The sequence below is a fragment of the Marmota marmota genome, unplaced genomic scaffold (assembly GCF_001458135.2).
Source record: "Marmota marmota marmota unplaced genomic scaffold, marMar, whole genome shotgun sequence".
NCBI classification, from domain to species: Eukaryota; Metazoa; Chordata; class Mammalia; order Rodentia; family Sciuridae; genus Marmota; species Marmota marmota.
This window is the reverse complement of record NW_026000226.1, coordinates 487,510-500,537: the sequence shown is the minus strand read 5'-3', so window position 1 is coordinate 500,537 and position 13,028 is coordinate 487,510. Positions and strand designations below refer to the sequence as shown.

Genomic DNA, 13,028 nt, shown 5'->3' with positions numbered 1-13,028 from the left:
TGATCTACATAACTTCCCAAACCCATTCTTTATCAAGTTTCCTATTAAAGGAGAGCTGGGAACCCCTCAAATGCATCTCTCACTCTTGAGATGGCCTATCCCTTGAAAGTCTATTTCTTGCTTTCCTAAATAAATCTTTGCCTCTACAAAAATGTGTTGAAATTATTTTCCATCATGTCAATGGTCCTGAGTCAAGGTCCCCCCTCTGAGAGCTCCTTGAGACCCTCTTTCCAGAAACATTTCTTTTCCCATGACACTAAGCCTCCCTTCCACCTCCAAAATCCTCCCTGTAGTCTTACTCTCACCTTAGCAACCTAGCTTAACTTCCTGTGTTCCTTATTATTCTTCCAGATCAGAATTCAGAATAAGCAATGGTAACCCAATTGGGGAGACCAAGGTGATTTATTTAAATATGCTAGAAGATACCTAAATCTTTTCAAAATTTTCTTGTGGTACCAGGGATTGAACTCAAGGGGTGCTCTACCACTGATCTACATCCCCAGGTTTTCACCAAGTTGCCTAATCTGGCCTCAAACTTAAAATTCTTCTGCCTCAGCCTCCCAAGTAGCTGGGGTTACAGGTGTGGGACACCAAGTTTGGCAGAAGGTAGCTAAATCTTGAACTGGTTAATATTAAATAAAAAGGAGTACAGAGAGGGATGCAGTAGAAAGTTAAACACAGAGAAGAAAGGATCTGAACTGAACTTTGTGGGATACATATGATTCAGTAGGCAGAAAACATGAGGGAGGACAATTCAGGGTTTATGAACAGCAAGAGCACATGCTATGGGCAGAAATGGTCAATGTGAGCATAATGGTGACCAAATAAATAAGCAGAAGCTTATCCATTGGACACTATAGGGCCAACTGGACACTATAGGGCCTGTGGGGAACAACAGGTTCACCAATTTAAAGATTAGTTTAAAAGCTGGACAATCATCTTATATCTCTACCCTTCCAGAATACTGTATTAGATAACATTTATTAAGCACATCGAGCAATCTGATTTTCAAATAGAGACTATATAAAAACAAAATTCATTAATCTCTTAGTAATATTATTACCGTTTGTCACAATGTCTTCATTTTATCTACTTTTTCACCCAACAAGTCAATGTGTTTTAACACATTAAACTCATTTAATCTCACATCTCTTTACAAATTAGGATGTAGGAGTCCTTGTTTAAAAATTATGTCATAGCCACTTACCTGCACTGAAAAACTGTAGCCTAGAAAACCAAACACTTCATTCACTTAAATCTGCTATTAAATGCTTGATGTTTTCCTGTTCCTCAACTCTCCCCCACCATATAAAAAGGTCTCCATGTGAATAGAATGGTGGGAGAGATGACTCAGCTTTCATCTGGGTCACAATATCTCTGAATCTGTTTATTTGTAAAGTGATGAGATCTCATAAGCCTGCTGGATCAGTAAATAAAATAATGTGTGTTACAAATGAAAGTAAGGTGATATCTGTTGCTATTTATTCTTAGTTCACTGAAATGTAACAGAGGTGTGGTTTTTTATATAGGAATTCAGCCAAAGTGCTCTTGTAATACAGTTTAATATACTTGAAGTAGTACCCAAAGAAATACATTTCTGTTTATTGGGAAGTTGAGTAACTAGGTTTTCTTTTCTTCTTTAAACATTTGAGCCTACAGACACTAAATCAAAGTGCTTATTAAGAAGTACAGCAGGATATCAGAAGCAATCTACCCTATTACCTTAGAATCAGAGATAAAACCAAGAATACAGTACAAGCCATCTTTCAATTGACAGGATGATCTACTCAATGAATTAGCTATACCTGCGTTGGCAAATAATTCATCTTGCTTCTTTGACTGTTAACCCTTCCTGGAGGACTGTGCTAGAGGTTGAGTGACTCAAAAGAGAAGAGTGTCAAATTGATTAAGAATATCTACCAAAGGTTTGAGAGGGGAAAGCTTTCTATTGTCTCTGATGGCCAGTAATATTTCCCCATCTGATCTTCCATTATTTTGCAGATCATTAACATTTCCAAGAGATAACACAAAACTAAAAACCAGAAATAAGTGTTTTATAATTTGTTAGCTCCTTAGGGAAGAAGTTATTAATGGATGAAGCAAGGTGGGATGAGGTTAAGGTACATAGAAAACCCAGCATTGCATGATAGGTATTTATATATTTAAGTCATCCTCCACAGCATAAATAATAATGTAGTTAAGAATTCTATGCTTTTTATCAAACATTATAACAAAGAGAGAAAGCAATTTATAGGATCATTGTATGCATTTATGTGAAAACTTATACATTTGGGGAACAATTAAGCCTCCATCTTGCCTGTAATTCCAGCTATTCAAGAAGCTGAGGCAGGAAAATAACAAGTTCTAGGCCAGCTTTGGCAACTTAAAGAGACATTGTCCCTGCCCCTAAAAAGCGGGGTGAGGGCTGAGGATGTAGCTCAGTGGTAAAGTGCCCTGGGTTCAATCCCCAGCACCACAAGAAAAAAAAACAAAAACAAAAAAACACAATCTCGATATGTCTGAGGTGATAAGGTAGATTACTTGTGTTATACTGCTTTACTTGTTATGCACTTTTATTTAGTGTCTGTACAAAGGTTAAAAAAAAAAACAACCCTAGTTATTCTGAACTTCTCAAAAAACACAAAGTAGTACTATTAACAACAACAAAAAAAGGTCTAATAATTAGATAAATTTAAGTAGACAGTTTTAAGAATGTCATCAATCACATACAGAACTGAGCACAGGATTTGAAGACAGACCAAGGTTTAAGACCTCACAAGCCATCTGGAGAATTAAATAAAATAATGTGGGTTACAAATGCACATAAGGCGATTATCTGTTGCTATTATTCTTCACTAACTATAATGGAACAGATCTCTGTTGCTTAGCAGTTAGGTTATCCTTTATAAAATTTCTTAATGTCTGTGAGCCTTCATTTTTTCATTTATGGGGTTAGATGAGGTGAAGTATGTCCAGTATATATGGCCATCCCTCTAATCTTGTATAGCTATAACAAGCAATGATGATATTTCATTATTCTCTGTGAAATCTTTCCTCTGGAGTGTCAAACAACAACAACAATAATGAGGTAGAAAGCATCAGTATGAGATCAGTACTCTCACTGTATGTTCTAGGTTTCTCATTGTCCTTCTCCAAAAAGAAAGAGGGAAACTAAGAACTTCGTATTAAATGAGTAAATAGAGATAGTAGAGCTAAGGGAAGGTTTTAGACAGGGTTCTTAAAAGAAAAACCTTTCTGCCCTGGGTAGGATGCATAATGAAACTACTAAAGAGTAAAGAACAAGTTGAAATTCAGTGAATCCTTAATGCTACTGACATACTTGAATTACTATGCAAAGAAATGCATTGACTGAGAAGCTGAACAATTATTTTTTTAACCTTTGAACCAAAAATGCAAAATAACGTACTAAGTAGAAAAAACATACACATATAGTTGATTATTCAGATGCAGTATATACTTGGATGACAAGTAGAGCAGGATATCAGAAGCAATACAGAATGTGACAAAGGAAAAATTAGGGATCCAGCCTGTGTATACATATAGGTCTTGATTTAAACAATTACTTCTACCAAAGTATAGAATTGTTTGCTTACCACAAAAAAGATGTCCACAGTTTGTTTCAACAGGTAAGGAAGCTTGATGTAAACAGATTGGACAGTACATGTCAGTGTAGAACTGCTGTCGAGTAGCAGCAGGTGCATCCTGATAAGAAGATATGTACACATAATTATATACTGAGCATTCAAAATTGTCTTTAATGTTAAATTACGTATAAGAACACTGTCAAGCCAGGTATGGTGGCACATGCTTGTAATCCCAGCTAACTGGAAGGCTGAGACAGGAGGACTGCAAGGTCAAGGCTAACCTCAACAATTTATAGACACCCTATCTCCAAATAAACTGAAAAGAGCTGGGTTATAGTTCAGTGATAGATACTTGCTTAGCATGTGCAATGCCCTGGGTTCTACCCCACCACTGAGGGAAAAAAGAAAGAACACTGTCAATAGTGTGTAATCCATCAATTTTCAGATATGCAATAGTTTAAGGTCTTATAAAAAATAGTTTAAGGGGCTGGGGCTGAGCTCAGTGGTAGAGCACTTGCCTTGCATGTGTGAGACCCTGGGTTCAATCCTCAGCACCACATAAAAATGAATAAATAAAGATATTTTGTCCATCTACAACTAAATAAATAAAAAAATAGTTTAAGGTCTTATATAAATTTAACAAGTTATAAAGCTATACTGTTGTTTTTTTTAAGCTATAGGGTGTCTACCTTCCTTCCTAAATACATTTAAAGAAATAAATCTAGATTAATTCAAGAGTTTCTCTTTTAGCCTTTCCATATAAGTTATTCTGTGTAGAGCAAGGCTGAGCTAATACATCAAGCTGAAGAGTAAGAAATGTCAGGCTGGAGGTGTAGTTCAGTATTAAGGCACCAGATTAGCATCCATGAGGCCCTGGATTCGATCCCCAGAACCACCAAAAGGAAAAAAAGAAGAGTCAAAATATTTTCTAACTATTAGCTTTTTTTAATTTTTAACCTCTTTTTCTGTTCTCATAGCTATCCTCCAGACAAAGTGTTGCATATATGTGATACTTTATACAAGATCAGAATTAAACTTTTGGAAAAGAATACTTCCTCATTTTGGAAGCAGAAAAATTTAAGATCACTGGTAACTTGAACTCAGACCTTCACAAAGTTGTGTTGTGATCGAACAGAAGTACCGAGTACAATTACCAGCATAAGAAGAATCCAGATATCAAAGATCTCACTAGAATACAAGTGCCATAAAGACAAGGCCTTCATCTGTAGGACTCACTATAGTCATTATTCATATGCTAAATATACTTGGATGACAAGCAGAGCAGGATATCAGAAGCAATTATACTACTTAGGAAATACAAAATGTGACAAAGGGAAAATTAGGGATCTAGCCTATGTATACATATAGGTCTTGAATTTAAAAAGGACTTAGAAAAGCATCCAGCATTAGTATGAAATGTTTATCTTGTCAATAAACATTTATCAAAACCTGTTTGATAGCACCCAGTACATATCTTATAAACAAAGTAGCTAGCATTAAAAACATCTAATTTTAAAAATATCAGATGTATTAAACATGAATTGTTAACTATAATGAATCAAAGAACTTGGCTTCCCAATTTTTTTTTTTTTTTGGTGGTGCTGAGGATTAAACCCAGGGCCTTGTGATTGCAAGGCAAGCACTCTACCAACTGAGCTATATCCCAAGCCCTTTGTTTCCCAATATTGTAAACCACAATTTAAATTTCAAATTTCCTCTAAGTTACCTCTAAAATTTCAAATTACTGCTAAGTTACCAGAATATTCTATAATTCTAGGTCACACTCAGATATTGTAATTATTCATGCCAGTTTTAATAGTACAAAAAGAAAAATGTAAGGAGAACCTTAATGTTCACCTTTCCATTGTTTCTCATTCTTTTTAGATATTGACAAAAAACAATTACCAGTGCTGTTCAATAGAACTTTCTGTAATCATAGAAATCTTTATCTGTACTACCCACTTTGGCAGCTGCTATCCACATGTGGCTGTTGTGACTAAAGTACTGAATTTTAAATCTTATTTAAATTAAATTTAAATAGCCACAAGTGGCTATTATGTTGAACAATACAGAATAGGCTAAGTCACTAGTTTTATTCTAGTTCCAATAGGTATAATGTCATGCCTGAGGAAGCTGGGAGGTAAACAATGGGTTTGAGGTACAAAGAAATCCAGAAGATTCACTTCTATTTGTGACTCCAGTATAGCTAAACCCATTAATGTAATTGCTAGTGTGAATTTAAGTAATTAGCAATCTAATGTGTTAATGCAAATGATAATAATTGCTATGCTTAGCATGTCTGAAGATTAAATAAGATAGTTGTTTGTGAAATCACTTTGTAAATTATAAAACATTATCTGAACATGAATTATTGAAAACAATTACTTTGGAATACAGCATTATTAACATGCTTAAACTATTCTCGAATTGATGAATGGAACTTCAGTTCCATGAGGGTAGGAATTTTTGTCTGTTTAGTTCACAATTGGATTCCCAATACCTATAACAATGCCTGGGACATGACAGAAGTTTGAAATATATTTGGTGAATGGATAAATTATAAGCCTTCATTGGAACTAAAGTTTGGGTAGGAAAGCAATCAAAACTTTTTTTTTGCTACTGGGGATCAAACACGGGGGCGCTTTACCACTGAGTTATATCCTTCTCATTTTTCATTTGAGACAGGGTTTCACTATGTTGCCCAGGAGAGCTAGAAACTTACGATCCTCCTGGCTCAGCCTCCTGGTTACAGGCATGTGCTACCAAGCTCAGCTAAAATTTTTATTTTTGATGTTAGTGATATAGGTATGAAGGTATAATATATTCCATTTATTCTGACTGTCATAAACCATACTGTTTATGAGGTAAAAAGTAAAGAAGAGGCAGAGAGGAAAAGTTTTCTTCTTTTTCTAACTAGTTCTGTTAACTCTGATCACTGAAGAAAACGGGGAGGTACAAATATTTCTTTGAAGGTCTTTGGGTATATATGTTTTAAAAAATAATTTTCTACTACATTTCAGTTAAGGCCAATTACAGTGATTATTTCTATACAAATAAATAATAGGAAAACCATTCTTTTTTAAAGCAAGTTAAAAAAAAACATGTAAACATCTGAATAGATGTTGACTGGGCAATATACTTAATCTGAAAACATACAACCTATAGAACAATTGAAGGCAGGAAAGAAAGCAGGAAAACAGTCCCTGTTTCTCAAAAGTAATTAACTGTACATTCAAAGGGAATTATAACATCTACTCCTTACATAAATGCACGTTACATAACAGTACCTGTTCTGTTTGAAGTTGTTCTCGAAGCACCCTCACTAGCTCTTGGTTTTCTGGATGAATGTTCTGATGTACATTTCTGTTGAACAGAATATAATAAACCTTGAATATAAAATATTGTCAGATTAATCCATTTACTTTCTGGGTCTGAGTTTTTTACTTAGAACCACTGGTAGTTTAGTAAATATAACTGATCATATACAATTGCACTACCATTCTAGGACTGTATATTACAGATTATTCTGTGCTTAGTTCTTCCCCAAATCAGTGACCACTGGCTGATTTTGGGCTTAGGCAGCAAATGATAAAACCTCAAAGGCCTAGTACTTTTGGGATTTCTTGTAACTGCAAGCTTACAGATAATATAAAGAACAATTAACACATTTATTTCTTTTGTAAAATTCCTTCAAAATAAGCTGCTATATAGCTCTATATATTATTGTGCATTTGAATACTTTTCCACATCTAATTAAGGCTTTCTCCTAATTTTTCACATTTTGAGCAAAGGGAGACAGGGCAGAAACTAAATTTATGTAAATAAAAAAGCCAAAACTTAACATACCACTAATATCTTAACAAGTAAAATGAATTTGGTGGCTAATGATGAGACCACTAAAAATTAGAAGTGGAGGTAAGGTTGGGAGGGTGGGGGTGTCAATATTTACATCTAAATCACAGTGCATTTCATTTTAGACTTTCCCCCCTAAACTTAAAACATCTTGAACAAAAATATTCTAATTCTATAAAATCACAAGCTTACTCTTTAGAAGATCCCTTACTTACTGGGTAAACCATATACAACAGAAAAAAAGAACTCTAATAATTTCATGGGATGGGGAAAATTAAATCCACCCTATAATTACTCAATTTTTATTAAGAAACGCAAATTTTAGAAAAGAAAGCTGACAAAAAATAAAACCATTACTTCAATGAGGGCAACTTAAAGTCAAGTAACTAAAAAGAAGTGTAACATAAATGTTATGAAACTGCTTGAACTGTGCTCAGAACTCAAATTTTGGTAGATTCTTTATTTCATAATAAGCTATACATTCTTTTGACTGAGTAAAATGCATATGAAAGCAATCAATCAAGGAACAATCTATCCAAGCACAGGAAACACCTCATTTAAATATCAGTGAACATCTAAACAGCATTTCTCTATTCTTTGAGAGTAGATCATCATTCCATTTTCATTGGGAAAAAAATACTGATGGCTTTTGGAAAAATATACTGATGACTTTTCAGTGTACTGATATGAACCATATGCCTGGAAAACCTTTCAGTTGGCATCTTTTCATATTAAGAAGATGTAAAAATTCTTAAATCTAGTAGTAGAATATTTGAAAAGTCAAAGTATAGCCAAAGAACAAGAACAGATAGACCAAGCTGCTGAACAGTACCTGGAGTTCAAGAAATTAAATGGGATTGACAGCTGTGAGTGAACAACCCAAAATTTAGAAAACAGCAGACAAATGTATAAGACTCTTTTCATTGGTTTGTTTGTTTGTTTGTTTGTTTCTTTTTTAAAGTATAACATGTATTTTATATTACATATAAAATTTAGTTGGTATATAATTCTTATACTATACAATCTGTCAATTTAAAGTGTAAAATCCAGTAGCTTTTACTATGTTTACAGAATTGTGCATCTATCACAATAATCAGTTTAGAACATTTTCATTACCCCTCAAAAGAACCATTCTTCTTAGCCCCCTCAATCATCCTCCCCAAACTCCTACTGCCTCTAGCAATAGCCACTATTCCGCTTTCTCTCTGTACTTGTCTATTCTAGACATTTCATATGAGTGAGATCCCATAACACATGGTCTTCTGTGACTGCCTTCTTTCAGTTAGATGATGTTTTTGAGGTTCATTCATGTCGTGCCATGTACCAGCACTTTACTCCTTCTTATTGGTAAATAATATTCCATTGTATTCATCCACTGGTTTTGATTTACCCATCAATTTTGATTTACTCATCAATTGATGGACTTGTGAGTTGTTTCCACTCTTTAGCTGTTATTAACAAAGCTGCTTTTTTACATTTATGTACAAGTTATTGTATGCACATAAGTTTTTTAAACATGAGCTCTCTTATTATTATTATTTTTGTATTATAATTCTTTTTTTTAGAGAAAGAGAGAAAATTTTAATATTTATTTATTTATTTTAAAAAAGTTTTCGGCGGACACAACATCTTTGTTTGTATGTGGTGCTGAGGATCGAACCCGGGCTGCCTCGCATGCCACATCCCCAGTGATTTTTTTTTTTAAAGAGAGAGAGATACAATTCTTAATACACCTTTATACCACAATTTATCATATCTCTGATTGTATATAAGGTATGTTGACACCAAATTCACATCTTCATACATGTATTTTAGATAATGATGAGGGTCTCCTTCCAACATCCATGCTATTCCCCTTTCCTCTATTTCCCTCCCACCCCTATTCCCTATCTAGAGGTAATCTTCCTCCCTTGCTCTCACTGGTTTCTGATACGTCAACAAATCTGGTACAGATAGTTTGAGAAGGAAGGGCAAGCAGGGGATGGTGGTGCACACCTGTGATCCCAGTAACTCAGGAGGCTGAGGCAGGAGAATCAAGTTCAAGGCCAACCTCAGCAATTTAGCAAGGCCCTAAACCACTTAGTGAAACATTGTCTGAAAATAAAATGCTGAGGATATAGCTCAGTAGTAAAGCCCCCCTGCCCCTGGTTATATCCCCACTACCCCACCTCCCAAAAAAGAAGAGCGGGCAAATAAGAAAGAAATTAATTACAACTACAAAATACTGCTGAGAGGGGGATTGAAAAAAAAATAATGGAAAAATCCTGGGTTCACAGACTGAAAGACTTGCTAAGATGAAAATACTACCTAAAGGGATTGGTCTACAGATGCAATGCAATCCCTATCAAAATTCCCATGGCATATTTTGAAAAACATTGAAAAGCTCATTCAAAAATTCATATGGAATTTCAAGAGACTCCAAACAACCAAAACAAATCTTGAAAACAAAAAAAATTAGAAGACACACACTTCTTGATTTGAGAATTTAATATAAAGCTACAGTAATAAAAGGGGATGATACTGTCATAAGGATATATAAACCAAGGGACTAGAACACAGACCCCAGAAACAAACTCTCACAAATGTGGTTGCTATAGGCTAAATATTTGTATGTCCCACACTCCTTATGTTGAAACCATAATCCCCAATGGAATCATATTTGGAAATGGGACCTTTGCGAAGCAAGTAGGTCATTAAAGTGACACCTTATGATGAGATTAATGCTCCTTAAGACAAGATATGAGCAGCTGGGGGTGTAGAACATATGCTTAGCATGTTCAAGGTTCAACCACCAGCATCACAGGCATACATGAAAGACATGTTTTCTTATCTGTGCTCTTTTCCATGCAAAGATGCAATGAACAAATAAGTCACCTGCAAACCAAGAGGTGGCACTGTGCCAGACACAGATCCACCAACACCTTGTGTGCCCCGCAAAGGCCCCATAGGCCTATGTGTTAAAGGCCTGGTCCCGAGAGTGGCCTTATTGGGAAGTGGTAGAATGTTTTAGAGTGGGGCCTAGTGGGATATATATTGGGAGTGTGTCCTTGAAGGAGATCTGGGGACCCCAGTTCCTTCCTCTGATTTTTCTTCCATGATTAGATGCCTTGCCATAGGCTCCAAAGGAATGGGACCAATCAGTCATGAACTAGAACCTTCAAAACTATGAGCCAAAATAAGGTTTTTTCTTTTTATATGTTGATTTGCTCAAGTATTTTGTTATAACAACAGAAAAGTGACTAATACCCCTTGATCTTGGACTTCCCAGTTTCTGGAATTATGAGAAGAAATCTTTGTTGTTCAGAAATGTTTGTTATTCAATTTTTTTCTAGCAGACCAAACTGAGACAAAGGTCAATTGATTTTTGACAAGGGAACCAAGACTGTTTAATGGGTGCTGGGAAAACTGGATATCCACATGCAAAAGAATGAAATTGGACCCTTACCTAAAATCATATACCAAGATGACCTCAAAATGGATCAACAAATTAAACTTCGGAGTTAAGAGGAAAAAAAATCCACAGATCTTCATAAATATTCAAAACTTTGGATTTGGCAATGATTTCATAAATATAAGACCAAAAAATGAGCAACAAAGAAAAACCAGATGAGTTGACTTAATCAAAATTAAAAACTCCTGGGGCTGGGGTTGTGGCTTAGTGGTAGAACACTTGCCTAGCATGTGTGAGGCACTGGATTCGATCCCCAGCATCACATAAAAAAGGTAAAATAAAGGTGCTGTGTCCACCTACAACTAAAAAATATAAATTAAAAAAAAAACAAAAAACTCTTGTGCATGAAAGGTGCTATCAAGAAAATTAAAAGAAAACCCACAGAATGGAAGATATTTGTAAAGCATACACCTAAACGATAACAACAGAATACATAAAGAATACTTATAACTAAAAGACAAAAACTAAACAACCCTATTCAAAAGTCGGTAAAAGACTTAAGTGGACATTTCTCCAAAGAAAACACACAAATCATCAATGAGCACATGAAATGATGTTCAACATTAGTACTCATTAGGGAATTGGAAATCAAAACCGCAATGAAATTCTACTTATCTCCCGTGAGGATGGTTATTATAAAATAATAATAATAATTTACAGAAAGGAAGGAAAGAAAACCCTAGAAAATAAATGTTGGCAAGGATGTTGAGAAACTGGTGTCCTTGTACATTGCTGGTGAAAATGTAAAATAGACCAATCACAGTGGAAAATAGTTTAGAGGTTTCCTGAAAGTTAAACATACCAGTCTAGGCAACACAGCAATATCTCCTCTCAAAACAAAACAAAAAACTTAAACCTAGAATTATCACATGATCAGGAATTCAAAATAAAAGCAGGGATTCAAACAGGTACTAGTACAACATATTTCTAGTAGCATTATTCACAATGTAGTAGGTGTAATAGGGTTACAACTGGAGAACTGGAGGGAGAACGGAACTTGTATACAGACTTCCTACTCAATCATATGACAGATGCAAGCCAATGTCTAAATAATGGGGAGCACATTATATAATTTTAAAGTACTTCTTAAATTGAACCAAAATATCACCATTTATCTTTACCAATTGGCTTTGGTTCTATCCATGAAGCCACACAGAGGAAATCTAATTCTTTTTTTTGTAGTTTTTTGAGATGGAATCTCATTTGTTGCCCAGACTGGTCTTAAACTCCTGGGTTCACATGATTTTCCTGGCTCAGCCTCTGAGTACCAGAACTATAGATATACATTATTGCGCTAGCTTCATTTAACAAAACAAGCCCTCTCCATATTTAGCAGACAGCTTTATGCCCAACAGTCTCTTTCCCTAAGCTAGATATCCCCAGTTCCTTCAGGTGTTTTGTATTGTAGTTTTCATTGTTTTGACAATTTCCCTGAACACTGTCTAGTTTAAAATAATTGTCCCAAACTGAATATAAGCCAGTTATGACCTTTAGCTGGCTGTTTTTTCTCCTGTACATTTTTTTTTTTTTTCAATTTTTTTTTAATTTGTGGGTTGTTCAAAACATTACAAATTTCTTGATCATATATATTCCACACTTTGATTCAAGTGGGTTATGAACTCCCCCCCTCACCCCATACACAGATAGCAGAATCACATCAGTTTCACATCCATTGATTTACAAATTGCCATCCTAGTGTCTGTTGTGCTCCGCTGCCTTTCCCATCCTCCACCCTCCCCCCTCCCCACCTCCCTCCTCCCCTCCCCTCCTCTCTCTCTACCTCCTCCACTTTATAACCCTGAGGGTCTCTCCTGTACATTTTTTATTGGTGCATTATACTTGCACCTAATGGTGGGATTTGTTGTTACATTTTAGAATATACACAATATAACAACATAACTTGGCAAATATCTATCCCCAACACTTCCCACTCCAACCCCCATTCCCTGTTCTCCCTGTTCTACTGATCTCCCTTTAGCTGGTTATTTTTGTAAATGTACCCTATACTGTTACGTTTCTGGCATCTAAAATATACAATTGCCTATTAAACAGAAAATTTTAATTTGGACTTCATATCATTCCAGTCTGTAGGGAAAAACTGCTATTATACAAGCAATAAC

The 13,028-nt window shown here is 35.2% G+C and overlaps 1 protein-coding gene across 5 annotated transcripts in view; it reads right to left on the bottom strand.

Moving 5' to 3' along the window:
• Rnf170 (ring finger protein 170) overlaps positions 1-13,028 on the bottom strand; it is a 38,068-nt gene that overhangs the window by 12,636 nt on the left and 12,404 nt on the right. For all 5 annotated transcript variants that reach the window (XM_048792889.1, XM_015507500.2, XM_015507501.2 and 2 more), the window contains 2 exons: positions 6,893-6,968; positions 3,615-3,723 (listed from right to left, as the gene is read on the bottom strand). In XM_048792889.1, the coding sequence (XP_048648846.1) occupies positions 3,615-3,684 (70 nt within the window). In that variant the 5' untranslated portion in view covers positions 3,685-3,723; positions 6,893-6,968. The remainder of the gene's footprint in view (positions 1-3,614; positions 3,724-6,892; positions 6,969-13,028) is intronic.